General features: G+C 35.3%; 1 protein-coding gene across 4 annotated transcripts in view; it reads right to left on the bottom strand.

The window, feature by feature from the left end:
- The window catches only part of TLK1 (tousled like kinase 1), a 69,354-nt gene that overhangs the window by 24,143 nt on the left and 21,742 nt on the right, over positions 1-23,469 (bottom strand). For all 4 annotated transcript variants that reach the window (XM_071434930.1, XM_071434929.1, XM_071434931.1 and 1 more), the window contains exons 2-11: positions 18,217-18,335; positions 14,685-14,756; positions 10,170-10,245; positions 7,596-7,642; positions 7,124-7,210; positions 5,945-6,034; positions 5,015-5,107; positions 3,669-3,779; positions 1,839-1,975; positions 344-532 (exon numbers count right to left, since the gene is read on the bottom strand). In XM_071434930.1, the coding sequence (XP_071291031.1) occupies positions 344-532; positions 1,839-1,975; positions 3,669-3,779; positions 5,015-5,107; positions 5,945-6,034; positions 7,124-7,210; positions 7,596-7,642; positions 10,170-10,245; positions 14,685-14,756; positions 18,217-18,330 (1,016 nt within the window). In that variant the 5' untranslated portion in view covers positions 18,331-18,335. The remainder of the gene's footprint in view (positions 1-343; positions 533-1,838; positions 1,976-3,668; positions 3,780-5,014; positions 5,108-5,944; positions 6,035-7,123; positions 7,211-7,595; positions 7,643-10,169; positions 10,246-14,684; positions 14,757-18,216; positions 18,336-23,469) is intronic.

The following is a 23,469-nucleotide window of genomic DNA, read 5'->3' as shown; positions in this document are numbered from 1 at the left end:
CCAACGTGGATACAGAAAAGTTCAATTGGTATCAGTGACGTTAGAAGACTAAGAAGACAGGATAAGGAGAGTTCTAGTTCAGGATAACATAAGGAACATTGCCTATCCCCAGAATGGGCCCTTCTCTGGTGACTTTACCAAAAATAAATTGTACAACTCATAGACAGTGCAATTGTACAACAACTTCATAGACAGTGGTGCAAATTTCCCTAGCATCAGCAAGTCCTTAGTGAGAATATAGCTGCTGAATATACCGAGTGCCTTTTTATGCTGTTATTTGAATAGAACACACAGACAATATCTCAGAATTTATGTAAAAGACTGATTGAAATGTTAAACTTACAGCTGTGGTAAATTGGGTCTAACAAAGGGATCGTTTTCTGCCCCATTCACAGCTTTATTTTTCCTCTGCTTGGGTTCAGAATTGGCAGATGGTGCCTGAGAATTATTTGTAGTTGGAGGCTTTCGCTTGGCCAGGAGCTTTCTCTGCCTTTCAATGTCTTCCCTTTGTTGATTCACCCACTCTTGCTGCCTGTAAACCCCAAAAAAAGCTTTATTAAAGTTTCATCAATTAGCATTTTTTCAAGAACTATCTTTTTAACTGATAAAGCATTTAGAAATTTTAAAAAACTTACTGAACGTGTGAAAATGTTTCCTAGGAGAATGAACACCAGTGTTCTTCATGAAGTGGAAAAATTTTGCTAAAGTTATGGCACAATTTATTTTTTAAATATATGGTGGTTTCAGAGGGATTGTTTGGTTTTTGTTGTTGTTTTGGGGTTTTGTGGGGTTTTTTGTTTTGGTTGTTTTGTTTTTGAAAGTGCTATGCATGACTTCAGCATTAGAAAAAGAAAAAAACTACCTATCTGAGCTGGTGGATATCTTATTTTATACTATCAAAAACACTCCCTTGACAGCATCAATAGAGAGCACCTGATTTTTATAGGCCAAATACTGAATTTGATCTCTTATCTTATCCCAAATAAACCATCAGTTTGGTTGTATGGCAAACGATTACAGCTTTTATGCAAAACACATCTATAGACTGCTTTTAAGATTGTTTAGAAAAACAGTGTCCCAGGCAATCCCATAATGCTAAGACTAAATACTGCCCTTCAATAACAAAACTCTTGGTGAATTTCTTCTTAAAATATATGTATTCTTCTATCTATAAATCTATCTGTACTTCCAATGAATCAGACTCATTACCAAAGAACTCCTTTGGAAGCACTGCATAATTATTTTACCAGCATCTCTGTGAGTCTTGCAGAGCCCTTTTCCTTGGCCCCATCTCTGCTGAAATACCTGCTATGGCAGCTCTTTTCTAGGTGGTTGCTCTCCCCCATCCACTTGCACTAAATCCCATCTGAGGCTGCCAGATTTGTCACTGCTCCTTCACAGCACTAAGGAGCTGGATGCCAGAGAAAGCTGATGCCATGAGGATGTGCAGGTAGCACCTATGTGACCAGTGAGAACTTCACAGACCTCATCTGTCCCAGTGACCACCAGGCATACTTGGTTAGCTTCCTGAAAAATCACTGATTTACCTTTATAATTCTATCAGTTGAGTTGAATAACTATGTGCTGCTTATTTACAACATTCAGGCTTTTGTAAAGATAGTTAAAACAAAGTGGAGCCAAACTGTTTTTTAAAGAGAGACAACCTTAGCATTCCCTCACCTGATTAATGGAGTTCTATACTCTATTCTCAGTCTTCAAAAGGCAAAGCAAATACAACATATGAAAAGCTGCTTCAATCCTAGAATATTAGTAATAAAAAAGTCCACTAGAGGGAAGTAACAATTAGTGAGAACTTTAAGAACATAGCATTGACTAACTTCACAAGATTTTGAAAAGCAAAGCCATCTGTCCACTGTTCAGTAAATGAAGCACCATGACGAACTGTTGTAAAATGCCCCAGGCGTAATCTGTCTTGCATGCTCTTCTCTCTGCTTGCCAGCTTCTCCTGTGTGCTCTAAGAAAACAACAAAAAAAATTTCATATTTAGTAACACTAAAATGTTCAAAAAGACAATAAAACACTCAGGGTTTGTTTTTTTTTTTTCTCCTCCAACAGCCTTTTAAGGCAAGGATAAGAGGAGTGTCAACAAAAATATGTTGTAGTATTTACCCCATTTATTCTAATTTCTAGAGAACTCAAGCTGCAGTTGCCAGAACCAGTATTAGAGGACAATTTATGTACCAAACCCCCCCCTGAGTTTGGCTCTGTTTCCCTATAAAGTTTGCTGCTCTTCCTCATTAAAAAAGCACTTTATTTAGAGTATCAGCATCATAGAGGATATAATTAAGATTCTATCTGTACATGTCTACTACAACAAATAACTGACTCAGATACGATAAAGAAAGCACTTCCTACACTTGGCCTGGAAATTCCTTGCCAGAGCATCTACATTAGTACTGGTACCAAGTGACCTGGGGCAGGGACCTCTGTGTGGCACTGCACTGTGGGCAGCCTTGACTGCACTCAGATATCCACTTGCAGAAATAAAGCAGATTCCCTTCTCAGAACCAGCACTGCCACCACAAGCACCCCTGGGATGTGACAACCAACTGAGTCTGCCTGCTCTCCCTCAAAGAAAGAGCACTGTGAACACCTAATGCAAGGAAACCTCTTTGATTGCTACAAATGCTTGCTTCATAACAAATGTCTATGGCCCAAAATCATACACACAAAAAGTGAGAGGTTGTCAGAATTAAGGCTGTTTTTACAAACAGAATCCTAGGCTGAAGAAGAGCTTTTCACAGGAAACATCCCTTGTGGGATTCTCAGTCAGAAGGTATGCACTTACTATCATGCCAAACAGATCTGATGCATCTTTCCCCTGCATTCCCCTCATGCTGGAACTTAAAAAGATCTGCAATAATTTATTTATGACATGCTAGTGAGAAAACTCCTGAATCCTCCAATGGCTCGCTTTGTGCCATTGTGTATGACAGCAGGATCCAGCAGCTAGCACTAGGGAAGGCACTGGGGCTGTTTGTCTTAAATTTTTTTGTACCTGTATTTCTAATAACATGATTTCCTATTAACTTTTCAAGATTTTTTAAAAATAGGCTATTTTAAAGAAGAGGGAGAGAAACAAGGTATCCTTGTTGCCTAATAAATTGCTACTAGTTTAAATATAATTGGTGTGAAATTTTTAAAAAGTGATTCTTTCCTTAATGGTAGTATGAAGGCAGTCATCTTCATTTCCTTTTTTCCATTAACTCTGAGCTAACACAGCATTTTATCATTCTACATCAAAAATTACCATAGCCACTTAAGTGTCTCACAAAAAGATATTATCCATCTCGTCTTCACAACAGATTATGTTCAAAAATTCTTTTATCCAGTGAAATCTTGAAATTTTTCCAGAAAATATGCCATACATTAAATTCATAACTTTAATGATTTGCTATTTTGCTTTACTTACGATGGGTAAATCCTTAAATTAAAAAATATACATTTTCCAGAATCTGAAAAAAGGTTAAATGTTTTATTTAGCTTATTCAGGTTTATAAAAATATTGCCAGATAGAGACCATGGATACAAAGTTTCAATCAAGTGACAAATGTGAAAAAGTTGAAGTGAAAATGAAGGAATCATAATGGAGTTTTACAGCAATTTCCAAGCTTTTATCATGAAGATTTTAAGAGCAGTAAACTTACCTTTTCAATTAGAAGCTTCTTGCTCATTGAAATACATTTGTTTAACCTTTCTTTGTATTTTTCAAGTAGTTTTTGTTGTTCATCTATTTGTCTTCTAAGATCACAATTAGCCTAATAAATATATACAAAATATGAAGAGATATATTGAAACACTGTTTTAAAATCAGCTGTCACATAAAATAAATATATCTAATTTCACATGACTAAAGTAAGGATGTTTATGCATGCTTATACATGCATAAACACATCTATTTATCTAAATAAAAATTTCATTACACAGATATATCCCTATCTATAGAAGGATGCCTTGATTCTTTTTTATTTCCTTTACATGGTCCTGCATTCTGTATTACAAAGCATTCAGCATAATGAGAATACACAAAAATTCTGTACCAATCTCATGTTCACCTCTCCACTGAGGGCTGAGAAATTCAAACCAAAAAATTTAGCATCAGATCTTTATATATGATCCTCAAGTCACATGAATCCTAACATCTCCAATTTAAAAGAAAGCAAAAATTTCACAATTATAAAAGTTTTAATTATCTGAGTAGGAAGCTTAACAAATTCCCTGTGTTCCAATTATATTTAGCTTATTACCTTAAAAATCCCACAACAATATTATTTTGATTTAAAAAAAAGTTAAAGATAGTTTAGGCTTGTCTACTCCATACTGTTGAACATGTGTTACAACAATGTACATACACAATTTCACAGTACATCATTACATGGGTTAATATTTTTATGTATTGTACATATGTATGTATACATACAAACACTAAACAGACTACAAATTGTGAAATACAGGTTTGTTTCATATTTCATATTTCTGTATATCCCCTCTCCAGTGTTTCCTTCAAGAGCATAAACATTAAGATTTTTTTTCTGAAAACAAGTCTTAGAGTATAATATAGTTTTCTCATTGAAAGTAGTTATTCACTGCCTGTATTTTATTTCTGTCACAATCACCTCCATTCTGAAAATGCCAACAGTTTTTCCACAGATAATGCCTATTCATAATTAGAACCAAAAAAAACCAAAACCACCCATTAGGTGAATTATAATATGAATTTAAGGAATTGATCAGCTGCCTGCAAATGGCATCGGCTTTCTTTGCACCTTCAGAAGTCTATAAACATATTTAATCATTAACAAGTTGTAGCACAGAAGCTGAAAAAAACTTATACATTACATTATATAGACTTCTTAGATTTAAGAAAAAAATTACAAAAATTAAAAACTTGTTATACCTTTTTATTTAAGTAATTCTTTTAAAATCTAAAAAATTGTCCTCATATTCAGTCTGCTGTTCTGAATAAATACCTTTACCCATGTCCAACACTTACCCTGAGTAAGTCATCTATACGACCTTCTTTCTTTTCCAAGTCTTGATTTTTATTACTTTCTAGTGCAGCTAATTTCAGCATTGTGAGATCAGTCTAGAAAGAACATTTTGAAATATTTATCCTTTCCTTTTACAACTACAGCATTATTCTTTTTATGCTTGATAGGCAGCGAAATAAATGACTTTAAAACATTCAACAAGACCAGAAAAATCTTATTTTCAGGTGTTTGGAAGTGTCATTAAAGGTTCTTATTCAAAATCACTTTCCCTCTTCGTGAGGACAACTGTGAACAGTTGGGACAAACCATTAACAGTATTAAAAGATTTCATCACCAACTGAGAAGTTACTGTTCATAAAAAAGCATAAAAAACGGGGAAAGAATGTAAACATCCACTAATTAATTTCTCTGTATCAGTCAACAGGTAAGCAACCTTTTTCTGACTAATGTGAAGAACAGATCACATCAGAAATGGCAGAGAGAATCAAACAGTTGATTTCAGCTTTTAAAAGTCATGTCAGAATTGCGTTGATCATTTTGATTGCCATCTCATCCATCTCATTTTTCTTCTTCAATGTCGGATTTTAAATGCAGTATGACAATGGCAGCTGTCAATTCAAATACTGCCTGAAAAAGCAGCTTCTACTTCTAAAATCACACAACAGCTAAAATCTTGAGCAAAAACCTACCAATGCCATGGTCATCTATGTAATCATGAAGTGCCATGCTGGGAGCTGAGCAAGTGCAGAATACAGAACTCACCAGAGATATTAAATTATGAGCTGCTGAACTTAACTGAAAAATGCTTCAAAAATTTTAAAAAGCAAAGCTTTTCAAAGTCTTTAAGAGTTTATAAGAAGTTAAAAGACAAAGAAATAAACATAACTACTTTTTTTTTCCTGCAATGTCAAGTGATCTACGCAAAAAGTTACCTGAGTAATTTTAATAGATAACTGCTTTGGTTGTGTGAGAGGGTGGTCCCCGAAAGCTAATGAAGTAGGAGAAGGACTATTCTGTCGAACCTGAAAAGCATGAAAGCAAAGAATTTTAGATACAGCTGTAGTATTTAATTATGAGCATAGCCTTGGTACAACTCTTGGCAGTAACATCTCAAAGAAACATAGAAATAAGGTATTTTTGTACACAAAAAAAAGCTACTACTTGGAGCTCTGCATTGAGAGCTATCAGAATGGTGTTACATACCACTTGCAGCTCAGGAAGGATGCAATACATTCTCTGAGAAGACTAAGATTGTCACTTTTGGGGAACAGACTGAAAGATTTAAGACAATACAAGACTGACATAAGGTAATGTTAGTCTTACAAAGACTTATTTTTCTGATTCTGAGTTTTCACAACTCAAGAATAATGAGAGTTATTTTTGGAATGTTTAGTTCTCATGGGAGAACCTGAGAGGGGAAGCTAGTGCAAATCAGAAAGCAAATCCTGTTAATGAACCTAGTTTGTGTGAATGAGACCGTTTTCAAGCTGAATTCTAAAATCTGTATTGCACTTCATTTGTTGGCAAGACCAAGAGGATGTCTGAAGTTGAAAGCACATGGAATAAAAGCTGAGGTCCACCTTCAGAGAAAACAAATCTTTTCTGTAACTGGCAAAATTTGTTTAGCCATTTAGCACGTAGGTATGTTGGGCACTGAAATTGTGCTTATGAAAAGGAAGAAAAGGAATTAGCACAACCAAAGAGAATTTTAGAGGCGAAAGGTATCAATTATTGAAAAAAATTACAATTTATCAAAACCTCAGCTTTTAAAGTCCCAAGCTAGGGGTCCAAGTTTCCTTATAAGTAACAAAAAAACTCCCCTTTTTTGTGTGAGGCCTACGAATAGACATCATTACAACATTTCAACATTTATTCAACCTTTTACATAACTACCTTGTATTTAAACAGATGTTTAAGAAAAAATGACCCGGTGTTAATAGAAAATTTAGTTTTAATACTTAATTTAATTTCTTTTTTTCCTGGTGGAAGAACGAATTCTTCCCCAGGACTTGTTCCTTTGAAAACTCCCCCCCTGGAATACAGATTATTTGCAATGTTGCTATTTTGAGGCTATAAAACGATGTGGTGCAGTTATGAAGTTGCAGACTTACAGAAGAAGGAGCGGAATGTGAGTTCTGAGGAGAGCGGATTGCAGGAGGCACGCCTCGCACTGGGCTCGAGCCGTTCCCACCTTGGTACTGCAGAGCACACAGGCACCCCCAATGAGTCAGCCCTCTCAAAATACATTATACATCTACTGAAAGTACACACTATGTTCTATGGCTCGTCTCTAGACAACATTTTAAATCAGATTCTATTACTTTTATCAGTGCAACCTTTAGCTGCTTAAAGAACAGTGTGAAAAATAATGGGTTTTGTATTTTAGTTCAGTTCGTCTCCATCAAGAGATGACTGCATCTCTACTTCAAGGTTTAATACTCAGAAGCATACAGAAAGAAAAGAGAAGTAATCTCTCAAGAGGTCTGTCCATTATAACCAAAAATGTTGTAGCATCCAGAAACAGCTAAAAGGATATTTTAGAAGAAAATTTTAAAACCAAAGTAGAATTTACAAAATTCTTACCTCAAAATAGTCACTAATCTTGTGACCACGTCCCCCAATATTCTTTCCTGCAATAAATACAGTAGTACATTAGAATTGGTTAAATAAATTACTTGTGGAGGTGTCTTACATTTTTACATATAAAATAATTATAGTAAAATCTTATCACTTGTTAATTGGTTTTCTTTGATGTGGTAATACTTGATGTCCCTTTATAGGTAATTAAGGGACTCCCAAAACAAAGGGACTTGCATATTCCATTCATTGAGAAATCAGATATTCCTAATATTCCTAAATATTCAATTCCTAAACCAGTTTAGAGCAGACTTTACAGAAACCCTAGACCTCTTAAAGATAACATGAAATTCATCTCTAATCCTACAGATCAAACCTTCAGTTTTAAGTCCCTCCCCTTTTCAAGGACTATCTGTAAGTATCAAATTGACCACATCTACTAACAATATGTACTCCAGGTGAGTTATTATGCCCACATATTCTGCCCAAGGCTTTTCCTAGGTGCCAGTAACAGTGAGGGCATAGAGAATGACAAGTATTTCCAGTCCTCTTAACCTGATAATGAATTGGGTAACTCACAGTGTTAACTAGGGAAATAAAACACCAGAGATTGAGATTAGAATTTATCTTAAATGGATTGAGACTTCAGGAGAACTAACATGAATTGTATTTCTTCAACAGGAGGACCTGACCCACACCTGGAATTCCAGAGATTGCACCTATACCTTATCCAATGCACAAATGTTTTCTTCTGTTTGGCCCAAAGATGACCTATAAATCTTAAGACTGGGCTTTTCTCCTGTAGAAGTCAGACAACCTGTTCGGAAACATCTTGGAAATGGACTATTGTTCAGAGCTTTTTATTTATAGAAAGAAATTTTTGCAATATATTAGGAGGTCATTACCCATAGATCCATAAATTTGATTTCCACTTTTGAGCAAAGATTTTCAAGCTTTTCTATTGTTTCAGCCCTGACGAATTCTATCTAGTTCAATAGACCTCTGTACTGACACTGCTGCATAATGCTGTGTCACTAAGAAGTAACATAAAAAACCAGAAACATTTGGCAGCCCTTTTTGTGTCAAGACTTCTAACAGAAAAATTTAGATAAAATAATTCCAAGACCTAGAACAGCCCACAGCCAACTTCTCCAGTAGTTACCCAGTCAGTGTATGTATTGCTACTACACTTCCCTCCAGGCAATTCTTTACCTACTCTGTAATTCTGCTAGTGACTTCTGTCCTCATGCTTAATTTTCACATCACTTTATCAAATTTTCATGCAGGTAAAAGAGACAGACTGCATTCCTCTTCAGTATAGAAAAATCTATTTGATGTCATGTTACAGAGCTCTACACTGAAGAAATATGTCAAATTATTTTGGCACAGCCAATTATGAATAGATTTACACTAATTTATACCACCTTCCAATTAGTTCTATGTTTTAAACAATCCTTTTCTTCAACATTTATGGATTAATTTACATATTAAGAAGTCAATATCCTGGGTATGCAATACACAAGAGATTGATTTCTTGTTTCTTTTTTCCAATACAATAGGAGGTTCTTGCTGTGCTTCAACTGTACTGTACCACTCCAAGAACCTGCAGTTTCTTAGGCCAGCTCCTTGAGAATATTGTAGTGCAGACTACTCAGTTTTACTGCTGCTGACAGTAAAACAGTGATAAGAAATAATTATAATGTTTTCTATATTAAAAAGGCCAAAAAAGTTCCATCATCTCTAATTTCAACACTCATTAGTAAGAGGAAGGATAAGCTACGAGAACAATGAAAATAGGAAAATTCATTCAGGTTCTTTGAACAAAGCAGGTGACTACAAAGTAACACTTTGGAAGAAATTAATTTTAATCAAACAACATGATTATTCTACTAATAGCATGCTGCATCATGAAGACTTCCAGATATGGAGCCCATTGCTTTATATCTGAAGTGACATTTTCTAGCTCTGTTAGAATGAAAAATAAAGCTGATGCAGATGTTATCAGAACTATTTCTGCTCCCCTTCTGATGAATTTTTGTCTTGAGGTTAAATTTCCACCAGTTATCACCCAAAGTCACACAAAAGAGAGGAATGACAAAAACTTTGTAAATAATAAATTAGAAATCAGTCTCATCATGATTTCCCCACCCCTCTAAACTACTACCATCTTCCAAAAAAAAAGGAAGAATAAAATTAAGTTCTTATATATACCTGTAAAACAAGCACCAGATATTGTAATCAGTAATCCTTTTTCCCCCTTATCTACTGAAAAGAAATTCAAACCACAAGGTATTTTGCATGAGAAGAGTTGCTGTAATTCTTAAAAAGATTACAGAGTTGTATCATAGCTGTGAGTTACACATGCAGCAGCTCATGATTCTTTTGGGTAATTTCCAGTCCCGTTCATGTTTTCCTTGCCCATCCCTCCCAGTGACAAATGGGAGAGTGACAAGAATATACAACTTATCATCCAAAACATAACAGCCATCTTATGTAAGCAAAAATAGAGAATTTTTAAGGCTAACGGCCAAAACTGTATTACATGCAATCACTGCCTAGTCAATTTACATTTTAATTTACCTTGGCTGCTTTCACTCTGAGTGTCTGCTTTTCTTTTTCTTCCTCTGGAAGGTTCTGACTGTTTCTTCTCTGGAGTCTACAAACAACAAAAAGAACATGATGCAACATAGTCTCTATTTATTTGTATTATTGCTGTATTATTATGAAATAAATTTAAATCCTCATCCATAAAACATGATTTCACAATTCAGCAGGGATGCAATTTCAGATCATAGTTGAACTAGATAATATGATCTTTGGTCAATCAGGTACAAGCTAGAAGAGGTATTTAAGAAAGTGAGAAGTAATTCTTAAATTATTTCCCAAAAGGCAATTCCACATATTAATTTTGAAGCAATTACTCCTTTTCATTCATTCCAGGGTTTATGAACACCCATTTTTGTTTCATTTATGTTTATATTTTACCAACATCTCTCTATTTTAGTGCAGGTGTTTTAAAGCTAAATACTTTAGTGAAATAATCTGATTCTTGATGGTGTTTTCTACACACTGCTGTAGCATAAACACCAAGTTCCAGTACTTCAATAGGAAGCCAATAATGTTACACTTTTTTGTAAGTGTAAAAGGTATTTCCAAACTAATAAAAGCCATATAGATTTCTGGAATCTCCTAAAATTAAAAAGAAAGTAAAAGAAGAAAAAGTAGAGAGCAAAAATTCCTCAAAATGTTAATATCTATCCACTTAGAAAGTGTCATCCTCCCCATACACTTTTATCTCAAGGAAAAGAAAGAAAAGTATCAATGGTAAGTGAAGAAATACAGATATGTTAATATTTCAGGAATAAATTTTTCTATACAGTTGCCTGGAAATTACAATCACCATGTACAACACAGATAGCAAGAAAGGGCTGTGATCAGAAGCATCTCTAAATTACATTTGCTCCTCTTTGATCTGAGGATTCAAACCAGTTAGTCTCCCCAATTTAAATAATAAAAGCTGCTCTCGTTCAGCATATTGCAGCTCTGTGTGTGTGCATTCTTCATGGTGCCTCATACATAACTGGAGGAAGCACAGGAGACATTACATGATCTATTTTACCAGTAAACCAAAGTTCCTTAATAGCTCAGACTAAATTTGAGATCAGTGACAAGATGCTTCATTCTCTCATGATACCATCATCTTCTAATTTTATTGTATCTGTCACTTGGTGCTCCAAGAATGCTTTCTTAACACAGCAAATTATATCAACATTCAAATTTCAACCATCAGTAAATCATTTCAAGGACCTTTCATTTCCAAAATTTTTGTGTGGATATGCTCAAACATGAATTTACTACAAATACCCAATAGTATTTATGTTGGCAAGAACCACTTTAAGCTATCTGTGATCCCTAGAAAATTATTAGACTAATAAAAGAGCAAACAGGACAAGAAAGGTCTTCCCTACCTATACCATGTATTTTTTTATGTGTTTTGACTCCTGTGTGTAGCTTCATAAAGATATCTTTGGAAGTTTTACAACCATAAATGTTGTATTATCAGGCTGTAAATTAAGTTTAAATTAAATATATTTTACTTTAAATAAACTCATCCAACTGACATCTGCATCTTCTACAGTGCTATCATACATTAGCAAAGTATGTAACACAGACTCCTGGAAATGGAGTTAACTCAAGACTATTGATTCTAAAAGCAGAAAGCATAGCTTAGAAATTTAACTTTAATAATTTGGAATTCTTGCCAGGTAAATAGGTAACATTAAGCTACCTTTCCACGAACTAAATTGAAACTACTTAACCAAGCATTTTCATGTTGTTCTTGTTTTCCAGCTTTCAATTCTGCAGTTACATTCTAATGTAGTAATTTTTACCTACCATATCAAGAAAAAAAAAAAAGTTTAAAATCTAATTAATGAAAAACCACGTAAGATTTCCCCCACCAAAACTAGTTTCCAGCTGCTGTGGCTTGTAAAACCAGCCATTTAAAGAGGTTTATAGTTTCAAAACTCAAGTAATTCATGAATGTCTATTTCCTTAAGCTCTTCTGATTTCTTTCAGTGTTTAATTTAACCTTCCAAACCAGAAAGTACTAGCACACTAATGAGGTTATTAATGAGGTTACTCAACAAGGTCATGTTCCCCTTTTCTAAGCACAAAATTCGCATGATAATGTACAGCACACATCAATCACTAGAAAATGTACTCCAAAATCCTTCCTAATGAATGGAGTCCTCTGAATTACAAGAAACTGAAGACTAATGGGGCTGGGGAGTATCTCCCTGATAAATGAAGACTGAAGCTACTCTCTGTAGCTGCCAAAGTATTTACATATAGCCAAGATTTAAATTTAAATCTTACTATTTCATAAGCAAGATAAAATACTTTTAAGGTTAGCCAATGCTAGATTGTAAAGTTATATTAAAGTCACACACAGCCTGGCATACTAGCAGAGCCTCATACATCTTGGTCCTGATCCTAGTTTTCCCCTCCATTTCAGTGTGCTTCCCCTGAGTCTTCCCTTCACATTCACAGATTTAATGTGCCACTTCATGATGAAAGCACAGAGTAATGGCATGAATGCATCATCAGGGTTTGATCAGAAATTGACACTCCTGCTAGAAATTAATTTCAATGATTCTGAGATTTGCATATCTACTTTTTTTTTCTCCCAAGACCTACTGTAATGTAACAGTGCTCTTCCAACATCAAATGATGGCACTGCCTCCCCAGTGAGCAAGTCTGATTTCCATATCCTACCATCATGATCATTTCCATTATGATTTCCATATACTACCATCACTGTTACTATGAAACCTTCAAGGTCATGCTATTAAAACAAACAAAAACCAACACAACAAAGCAATCCCACAACCTGTGTGCAGTACTAACATCTACAGCTTACTTTTTATGGTACTTTAGCATATAAGTAATCAGATGTAACTTTAAGAACTGTAAAAATTTATTAACATACTTGCTATTACAATTATAATAGAGTGAATACAACTAACAACTTCTGAAAAAGAGTCAAGAAAATGCATTTTGCTACTCAATGTCAATAAGACTCATCTTTCACTGTGCAATGGAGCAGAGTGGACTTCTGTGCAGGGACATTTTCAAAAAAGATATGCATTTCTGTTTTAGAATACAAGTCTTAGAATATTTAAAAGACAAAATACTATCCTTACTCAGAAGCAAGACTTGAGGTTACAACACTGTGCAGAGACTTTCAAATCACATGCCTTGGAAAAGCTTTGCCTCTGTATCTCATGTATAGAACTGTAAAATAATATTTTCCTACACCAAAAACTTATTACACATATAGTCAGTGTTCTGAGATCACTCAACTACTCATAGACATGGTTTTCTGTCAAGGAATGGCAATAATGCATCGTAACCTTCAGGCTACTGCAGCACATTCCCATTCCCACACCTACATCAGAACTGCATCACTGCCCAGAGTATTTCTAGGAAAAGCCATGAATAAAAACAACAGGCAGACAGAATCTTCTGGTTAAGAAAATAGTCTATGCAGTTGGATGCATAATCCAGCTGGGAAAGGTGAGGGGAAAAAAAAACATAGCAGAGTTTTTTCCAACAAGAAAAACAAATCACACATACAGAACTTTTATTTATAAGGTATCAGCTTTGGGAACCAATTAAATTCACTTGCTGACAGCCCAGTAAAAAAGCATCTTGTAGAGACTGAGCAAATGAACAATTAGGCCCCAAACGAAAGCTCTGACGTGAAAATAACACCAAGAGCACATTCCAAATAACCATCTCTCCAGCATGACACACTGTCACACAGGGCCTAGCCTAGGCCAGAAATCCACTCTTGCTTACAAAGGATATAATCTTATCCTGCAATCTGTGACACACAGAGGCAAAACTGTCAGAGACACTCACTGCCCCCGAAATAGGTACATTCTAAGAGCTGTAGTATTAGTGCAACTATAGCAATGCTCATCACTAAGAGGAAAATATTCTACTCAAGGCAAGTCTGAGCTCTGCACATTTAAACCTAATAAAAGCATGCATCCTTTTCTTGAATTACAAACTGGATTTAGGTAAGAAAATACGCAGTGACAACTGCAGCTTTTACAAATAAAGATGACGTCAACTAAGGATGTCTGTCCTCGGCACAAATCTCTATTTGGAAAGAAAACACAGTAAACTAGTTTCTAGAGTATTTTTAAGAATTCATCCAAAGATCAGTCAAAGCTATTTGTGCTGATGAAACACTTTTTACTTATGAAACAAAAGACAGCAAACTATATAAGCATTTTCAGCTCCAAAAGCTGTATGCATCCTCAGACCATGACTACACAGATAACAGAGAAGCAGCAGCAGCTAGTTTCATGACCAAAAATCCAAAGAAACTCACTTCTTCCAGTCACAGTTCCTCTTCCAAGACATAATGTCTTCCAGTAATTTATGCTCTTTCCTACCTATCTGAGTAGTCTGCATTTTACTTTAAAAGCTTCTATACAAAATAAGGCATCAAAGAAAAATAAAAATAAATTACTTGTTAGCATTAAAATTCTGAGGTAATAATGATCTGCCCCATACACTTACCTCTGATTCTTTATCACTTAAAGATCCCAAGCTTCCAAAGCTGTGATTTGAACTCTCGTTATTTGTTGAGGCCTACCAAGACAAATAAAATACTCAACATTATACACAGAATTATAAAACATAATCCACTGTTACCACTCACAGTTACAACCAGTAACAGTCATTTCATGCTCTCATGGAAAAATTAACTATGGAGCACTTGTAACTGAAAAGGGGGATAAGAAGTTTGACAGGTGAATATTTTGACAGGACACAGTACATTTTGAATTTCCATTGCTTTTGAGCCATATTCAAAACCACTGGGAAAGTTCTAGACACTACTGGAATTTTTCAATTTTTGAAGAAAAAGAGGTGTAAATTAAAACAGGTTTTAATTTTCTGTCATGAAATAGATTTAAAAAATAATCTTTGCAATAGTCTAGTTTGTCTTGGAGAAAATTAGAACCTATTGACAGTACTATTCCACATTCTTAAAACAAATTTCCCCCAACACAATAAATTTACATTAGTCAGGGAAGAAAAAACAGCAACAACCCCAAGTAGTGATACAGTCCCAAATTACAATATTTTTTTAGAAATTTACTAAGGCTGATTTATTCAGAGATCTTTTGAACACAGCATGTCACGAGGACATTTTAATGAGTCATCATCAGCTGAGTGTCTTTTTATTAAAAAAACCCACCAAAATTCTTATACTGATGGACCTGTCTCTTCTATATAAGAAGGCAGAACAAACACTTTGAAGTGAAGTAGTTCCAAGGCAGTTTGCTCCTGAGCATTAAATTCCAGCCTGGTATCAGTTTGCAGGAGAGTACTCATCTGTGACATCTGAATAACTAAATCATCTCTGGATTACAATGTCCAGAGAAATGTTAGTTAAACACACAAAGTTTCCATGTATGTTTTCACCTCCAGGGCAGTCTCCAGTATACACAAATGCCTGCATCTTGTTCTTCCTTGTCCTGTGTCAGTATCTGGCCATCAAAGTCTGATACAACAATAATATCAGTAACCTATATTTGTATTTCCAACCTTGCTTACTGAAAAAGCTTGAACATAATGGGCTTTTTTACCCCCAGAAATTCCAACACACTTCAGCAACACATATGGTAAGGATAGCCTTTCAAAAGAGTATTCCCAATAAATAAGAGTCCATTTCAATTTAATTACTAGACGTATATAATGACCCAGAGTATTTTAAAAAAATAACTATTAAAGTTGCAAGCTCTGTATTGTCTTGCTAGCTTAGGAAAATTAGAATCTGGAACATGCGGATTTGGGATTGTACACAAAGAAGTTTTCTCATTTTGGCCTTCAAAGTGAAGGCAGACCAATGGATATTATATTTATACCTCATATTTTCCCAGTTACCTCTGCACATCAGATCAAAAATGTTCTATCAGTTTTTTAAAGTAAGAATCAGATAAGCCTGTCCGAACATCCCCCACCAAGACTACAGACTATATTTTTTAAATAGCATTTTTCTCCAAACACAGCCCAGATCAGCTACTACACTTCACATTATCTGCATGGATACACTGAATGGTCACAAACCAAAGAAATACAAACAAAACTGATGGAATTGTGGTTTTACTGATGGTGTAACAAATTACAGGACTAGAAGGCAAGAATAACAGTGTCTTAGATGAGGATCTGCACCTGTAAGAAACAGTGGTAACAGAATCTTCTGCAAACATTTATCAAAGCATTTGATAGTATTAAAAAACAGCACTTCATCTAGATATCCATTTGGAAACCAACTGGATGAGATACAAATCTTGGAATGCATCAGGGACAAGAAATGTGTTTTTCCATGGCAGAGTGAAAAAGGAAATTAGTTGTTTTAAATTTCTTTTTCTGGCTAACTTGGATGAACAAACTGAGAATGTGAAAGTGGAATGTAATTTGGCTAACAGCTGAAATCAGCTGAACAACAGACAACAAGAAAAAGACTTCAATAGATTTATGGAAATGGTAAGCAGTGACTCACAGGGAATCAAATTTTAAAGAGGAGGAACCCCAAGAAACCCGATAATGCCTTTAAAAAAAATGTATTACACATACAGCAGCAGACAGATTATGAGGGAAAATTTGCAACAAAGCAATGGACCGAAACAGCTCTATCAAAAGTAAAAGTTCAATGAAGTTAGAAGTACAGATTTAGTAATAAAAAAGGATAAATAGTAATGTGAACTATGAGCCACTACCTGAGCTATTAAAAAGAGTTCATTAATTAGGGAAGTAAGCAGTACTAGACAACCCAAGGAATAAATAAACAAAATGGACCAGAATCATTGTGTTTGTCTCTTTCTAATTTTAAGCATAAGATATGGCAAATATACAATTTTGCAATTATAATGAGAAGACAATTAGACAGTGCATCAATGTCACTGTGTCAATCCAACCTCATTTCTTCCCCTGACTATTTAACTCACTTCTTGTTTTAAATGATAGTAACAAGTTTGTGATCTTTTTACAGTTTTGTGACATTTACCTTCACATCACTCTCCAAAGCAAATTATGATGCAAGATCACTATATAATAATTTCAATTCTGTATAGTTTGTTCATGGCCATTGATACATGACATGTCTTCAGAAATTCCAACAATGTCTTCTATCAGGAAGTATTTGGTTCTGTAATCTATACTGGTAACTAAAATACAGCATAGGAAGCTAAAAATACTACAAGTTTGTGTAAAGCACTTAAAACATGAGGGCACTACAAACAGTTTGGAAACAGAATTCAGAAGTAATTTAGTCATGAGGGAAACACACCTAAAATATTAGTATGACACCTTTTTAATATCTGTCTATTAAGTACTATACTTGATGGAGAACATTCCAATGCACAAATACAAAATGGAGTACCTCTGGCTAGGCAACAGTATTGCAACAATCAGTCTTGGAAGCTGAAGTTAGTAACTTGAACAGAATATGCAACAAAGACAAAATTATTTTGCAGATGTATTAACTGAAAGGAAATATATAACATATGGAAAGTAATTATTCAGTGTTCATAAGGTTCTTCCTAAAGTGTTGCATCCTGGCTTAGATACTAAATGACAGGAATTCTAGAATGAAAGTAAGAGAAACTGATATAATTGTCTAGAAATGTTGAAATATTTTGTTTATCTATATGTACTAATCTTCAAAACAGTTTAATATTAAAACAGATGTCACACACTACTACTCTGTAAGTAGATGGTCATCTGCAGCAGGGACAACTCCACCTAAATAATGGGAAAATCTTTCATTTCTGATCACATGTGCACTACAGCAAAGACACAAAAGAGCCTGTATAAGCTCATTCTTCAGTGTTTTTAAGAACAATTCAACATCCATGTCACAGAAAGGTTCAAGATAAATAATCCTACCTCAAAGCAAAATAACAGACAACAGGGATTTTTCTGAGAGCCTCTTCCAACCCAGTGCTCTTACAAGTAAATCACATTAACAGTATGAAAATGAGATGGTCTGAGATAAATTAGTATTTCAAAATGGCAGATCTGAATGACTGCTCTTAGGACTTACTTTAGCTCCAACACTGCAACTTCCAGTACTCCCAGTGCTGCCACTTACTACTCCCGTGAATCTTGCCTCTAACAATTCTTGTCTTCTTGGGTCCAGGCTATGAAGTTCATCCATTGCTCCTAAAAAAATACATATATAAATTTGTTACATTTCCTAATATTTGCAGTGGAACATTTCACAAACAAGCCAAGCATACCACTGGCCTACGCAAACAAAGGATTTGTACCCTCAACTTGACAATGACACACCACCTGTTACCTAATAGCCAAAGCACTCAAGGAATTACAAAAATGTTGTGGCAAGTTCTGCATATCAGAATAGCTTTGTCAATTCTGGTTGAAAATGAGAACCTGTTAGAGGCATGGAAGAGACATATAGCCTGCAGTATGCAGTACGCCAACCCGACAATTATTTATAGATTAAAAACTAGCTGACAGGAACAAAGTCGTTTCCAGCATAAAGCCTCCCAATTCTGCAATATATTCTGCAGTGCTCCTGTTTTCTGTGTTTTTTAAATGCTAGACTGTCAGTGTCAAAGATCAACAAGCAGGAATTACAGGGGGAAAAACGGAAAATCAGAAGGCAGATTGCAGTCCTCAACCCATGCACAGGAATGCAGTGTTACATGGAGGTCCAAAGGTCAGAGAAAAAAGGAGCAGGATCAGCAATGAAAAAGGAACCAGGAATAACAGAGACCCTTGCAGAGGTGATGGCTTCAACAGAGCCCTGTAAATGGAGTTAAAGCAGTGCTGCTGGCATCTGCAGGGAAAGTAAGGTAGAAGGAAATGGAGGAACAAAAGGAGTTTCTGATGAGCTCAGCCTACATGAGTAGGCTGCAACATGATGTGCAGCTTCCTAATTTGTATTTAAATCACTTATGGCTGTTTAATGAGTCTGAAAGATGATGTAGACAAATAAGTCTTTTGTATTTACACAAAATGCATTCTGTGTTTTTTACCTTTTCATCTACTTGAACATTCAGTTTATCTTCAATTGGAAACATTTCAGTTGCTTTATTTTAAATAAGATATTTCATGTTGAAGTCTTAATGCACTATTGTAATAGCACATCCTTCAAGTACCACATAGTAAAACAGCCTCAATTTTTTCCAACTAAGACACAACAAGCTGGTGCTTTTCAGTCCCACAGGACAACACAGCAGTTCACCAAAAAACGGTGCCAAGAAAAAAAGCTTTTGAAACTCTGTTTTTGTAGTTTTCAAAGTTTAACTGGTGCTATAAACCTCAACCCATCAGCTTAACATTCTAACCAATGCATCAATGTAGCTTCCCCCTTGCTATTAATAAGTCAAATGACACTTTCTTATGGGACTCTTGGGTATCTCAAAATCTTCAGCATCCAAGCCCTAGACAGACCTTTCTGACATTTTGGCCATGACCTAACCCCTCTGGTAGGGAAAGTACTGCTTCTGCTATTTGGCTAATTCCAGTTGCCCTTGCTCCTGTAGGGAGGCAGATGATAGAAGTGAGGTGTAGCAAGCTCCTTTACCATGGGAACTGCTAACAGACCTCCTCCAATGGAAGAAAATCACACCAAGACATAAACAGCTGGGAAGGAAACATTCAGGAAATGTTTGTGGCAGAATCTTTTGAAAAATCAAACTGTGAGTGGCAGGTTGGAGACACCACATTTTGTTACTACACCCAAGTGCAGCCATATACAGAGCTGGAGACTCTTCTCCAACAAGGCAGGGGAATGACAGTTTGAAACTGCAGCTGCCTTCTCTGCAGCTGTAACACTGCTACTGAACTTGCCTAGTAAAAATTTCTACATCCTTTGGATTGCAAACTCCCTGGGTTTAAAACTGTTTGTGTATATACATGTATGCTGAGTGCAGAACAATCAGGAATCCTCTTTAAACTCTTGTTCCCTAAATTGTGCTTGTGTACTGCTTTCAAGCATTTCTACAACAAATTGAACACTTCTTATATGCATAAAAAATGTTTCTTACATTAATGGACTGTTCAGTAAGGATATATTTTTTTTAGCAGATATGTTCAGCATATCTTTCCCAGTATGTATGGATATAATCCATACCTTAATGGGAAAGTATTGCTCTGAAAAAGCATAAGGAATTACTCACAACAGATTTGTCAGAAAAGTTTAAATTATTACTATTTTGCTTTATAACAATAGAAGTTTCTAAGTGTATGTCACTCTGAAAAAAAAGCATTTTACTTTATCAAAGTAAACCATTTAATGCAGCAGGTCTAGCAATATTTTGATTTATTAGCCTATTTGATAGTCACTGCCCTCAAAAGTTCAGTGATCACTTAAAATTACTGATGTAACTCCAGCAATTACAAAACCATGTGTACATTACAGAAATAGATACTACCATACCTTACACTGTTTATTTTATGAAATGTGGGAAAGCAATAATCACTGTGGATAGCTAAGGCTCATCTGAAGTACTACAGGTCTCATGTGCTGTGTTTAGATACTAATGCACTAAAGAGATCAGTACCCCTGGGTTAACTCACCAGTCAGAATGGTGATGTAGCATGCAGAGGGACAACCCACAGCACAGATAAAATACAACACTTTCTTTTTCTGCTCAAATTTTGGAGCCTACACGCACTAATAAATGCACTGCATTCTCTTCACTACTTCTGCTGAAGTGTTTTTTTGCTATTATGTTAGGGGGTTTATTTTGGTTTGGGTTTTGCTATTGTTAAATATTCAAAACCGAAAAGCAACATGCACTCTGCTATCTTTGTGATTTAAAGGACAAGACAGAAAAGCTGGACTCAAACCTTATTTCCTCAGAGAGAAATCCCAGGAAGGATCCCAAGAACTGCCTTCCTCATTCATGTTGTAATTTAAATACACCATCCACATCCAAACCCACAGCTGTTTTATCAAGAACAAGCAGCTCTGTAACTTCAGTTCTCAGCACAAGTTACCTACTTTTAAAGATTTTTAAAAAGGCAGTTTTAAAGGTACTGGCAGTTTTAAAATGTGAGGGACAATTTTCATGTGAGAGACAATTTTTTTTTAAATTACAAAAATGACATATTAAATTTAAGGGACATATAACTTTTTTTAAGCATTAGACTTTATAAACTCTCCTGCTCACAGAATGTCTTGCTATCAACAAGACTGACATAACTTACAGTCCTGAAAATATACCCAGACTTCTTATTTGAACTAATGTCCTACACCTTCCTACACCTGAAGGCCAACTCACTAACTCAAGGGACATCCAGTCACATTACACAAGTACTTACAGCATATTTACCATGATGCTGAAGGAAAGGTGGCATTGCTACCACCCACTGCCATTCAAATTTGTACTATCTTCCAAAGAAAACCTGAAGGGCCACCTGAAATTCATGGAAGAGTCCTAAAAAACTACATTTCTTTATTTCTTGTAAACACTACAGATTCCAAATGCTTCTTCTGATAGTTTTTTTTTGGTTTTTTTTTTAATTACCAACATTTTCTCACTTTTGTATTTTTGGGGAATGGTGGTATCCTCCACATTATTTTATCAGACTGGTAGACAGCCTCTTCTCTAAAAACTAATATAATATATACAGATACTTTGTCCTGAAAAGGATGTTTTTAGAAGGAATTTTTTTGGAAAAAGACCTCCAAATTCCTCTGAGAATTTCTTAAGCAATGGGGTATGTCAAAAATCAAAGTTCTAAGTCAGAGAAGCAATCTGCAAACTTTTTCATGGCATTTGGTATAATCTATTATACAGTACTCTACCTTAGCAAAACAGATGTAAAGAGAATCAGAGGATTCTCCATGGTAGTTAGAACACTTCAAAACCAGTGACCAAAAAACAGTGAAGGCTCTACATCCCCAAATACATGAACACTTGCAAATGATTCACTTATTAAACCAAGTACTTGCTCAGGCCTCAATGAAATTGATATTTTAGGAGAAAAAGTTTAGCAGAGAGTTGCAGCTGCAATTATTCACCTTCTAAAATTGCATCTTTTGTGGTACTCTTGTACTACAACCTCTATCTTGAACACTGGTAGACTACACAGAACAGCACTGCAGATCCAAACACAAAGGGTTGACAGATCAGACTATTTTACTTTTCCACTAAATATGGAATCAAGCTCCACAACTCAGTATTTATCTTTGACTCTCTTATTACCCTGAATTGACTCTTATTATCTGGCCATCAATTACAGCTTTGAAATGAAGAAAGATCAACAGCTTCACACATTGTCAGCTTTCTACAATGAAGATAGAGTTCATTATGCAGAAGCCAAATTCTTCTTAGAACAACTCTCCAGATTAGATTGAGGCCCCCTTCTCCTGAATTCAAGGCCAGCACAAACCACCTTTCACTTAAGTGAAAGCCAAACTGGTTTGGTCTGGTTTCTTTAATGCATTTATATGCATATAGCTTTTAATGCCAGAGCAAAATACTTCAACACAGAGACCTATCTGTTGAATAGAAAAAGACAGTTTAACAATAGCCCAAATGTAAATTGAATTTCCTGATGTGCTCCTAGTAGGCACTCAGATTTTATGGTAACGCACACAGTATGAGAGTTCTCTGCAGTGTATTTTTAGGAAAACTTCACATTAACGTTGATAATATTGGTGCCATGTAGTCTTCCTCAATGGCAGTAGCATCCTTTAGAACAGTAATTCTAACTAATAGCCAGTTAAAAGGGCAAGGGGCAAAAAAGGAGGCAGAGAGGCAGCGTACACATTTTCAATAGCAGGAAAAGCAGCCTGGAAAGCAGGGCGATTTTTATGCCCTTGTTCCCTTATCTGTTTTTTCATCAAGATTCCTTTAAAGGTATCAAACCAGATTTTAAGCATAGTAACCAATCCAAGTATAGAAACCACTGCTTAACAGCACTGCAATGCAATCCTTGAAGTCCTTAAGTAACTGTTTCTTTCAATTTGGAATATCCTAAATATGGTTTTATCCCACCCACTATGTTGATGCTCCAATAATTTAACTTCATAACAATTGAGTATGATAGCTCTTGTCGTTCTAGAATACACATTTACTGGCAGGTAGAAGAAAAGCTTTAAAATATCAAATGTAGAACAGACTACAGAAAATTACTAAACCCAGATTTTTAAACCCTTAAGCAGTCTCTTAAAAATGAGGCCACATAACTACTTTTCTCCATTCACCAACATGAAGATACATATCTGCATCCACATGTATTTCCTTTTAACTGAGCTCTTCTCTTGCTTCCTTTAGGGAAAAAAACCAACCCAGACCAAAACCAAACCAATCAAACT

The sequence above is a fragment of the Agelaius tricolor genome, unplaced genomic scaffold, assembly GCF_023055355.1.
Source record: "Agelaius tricolor isolate 1412-34295 unplaced genomic scaffold, bAgeTri1.0.p SCAF_10, whole genome shotgun sequence".
Lineage (NCBI taxonomy): Eukaryota > Metazoa > Chordata > Aves > Passeriformes > Icteridae > Agelaius > Agelaius tricolor.
Note: the sequence above shows the minus strand (reverse complement) of the source record. Positions and strands in the feature narration are given on the sequence as shown.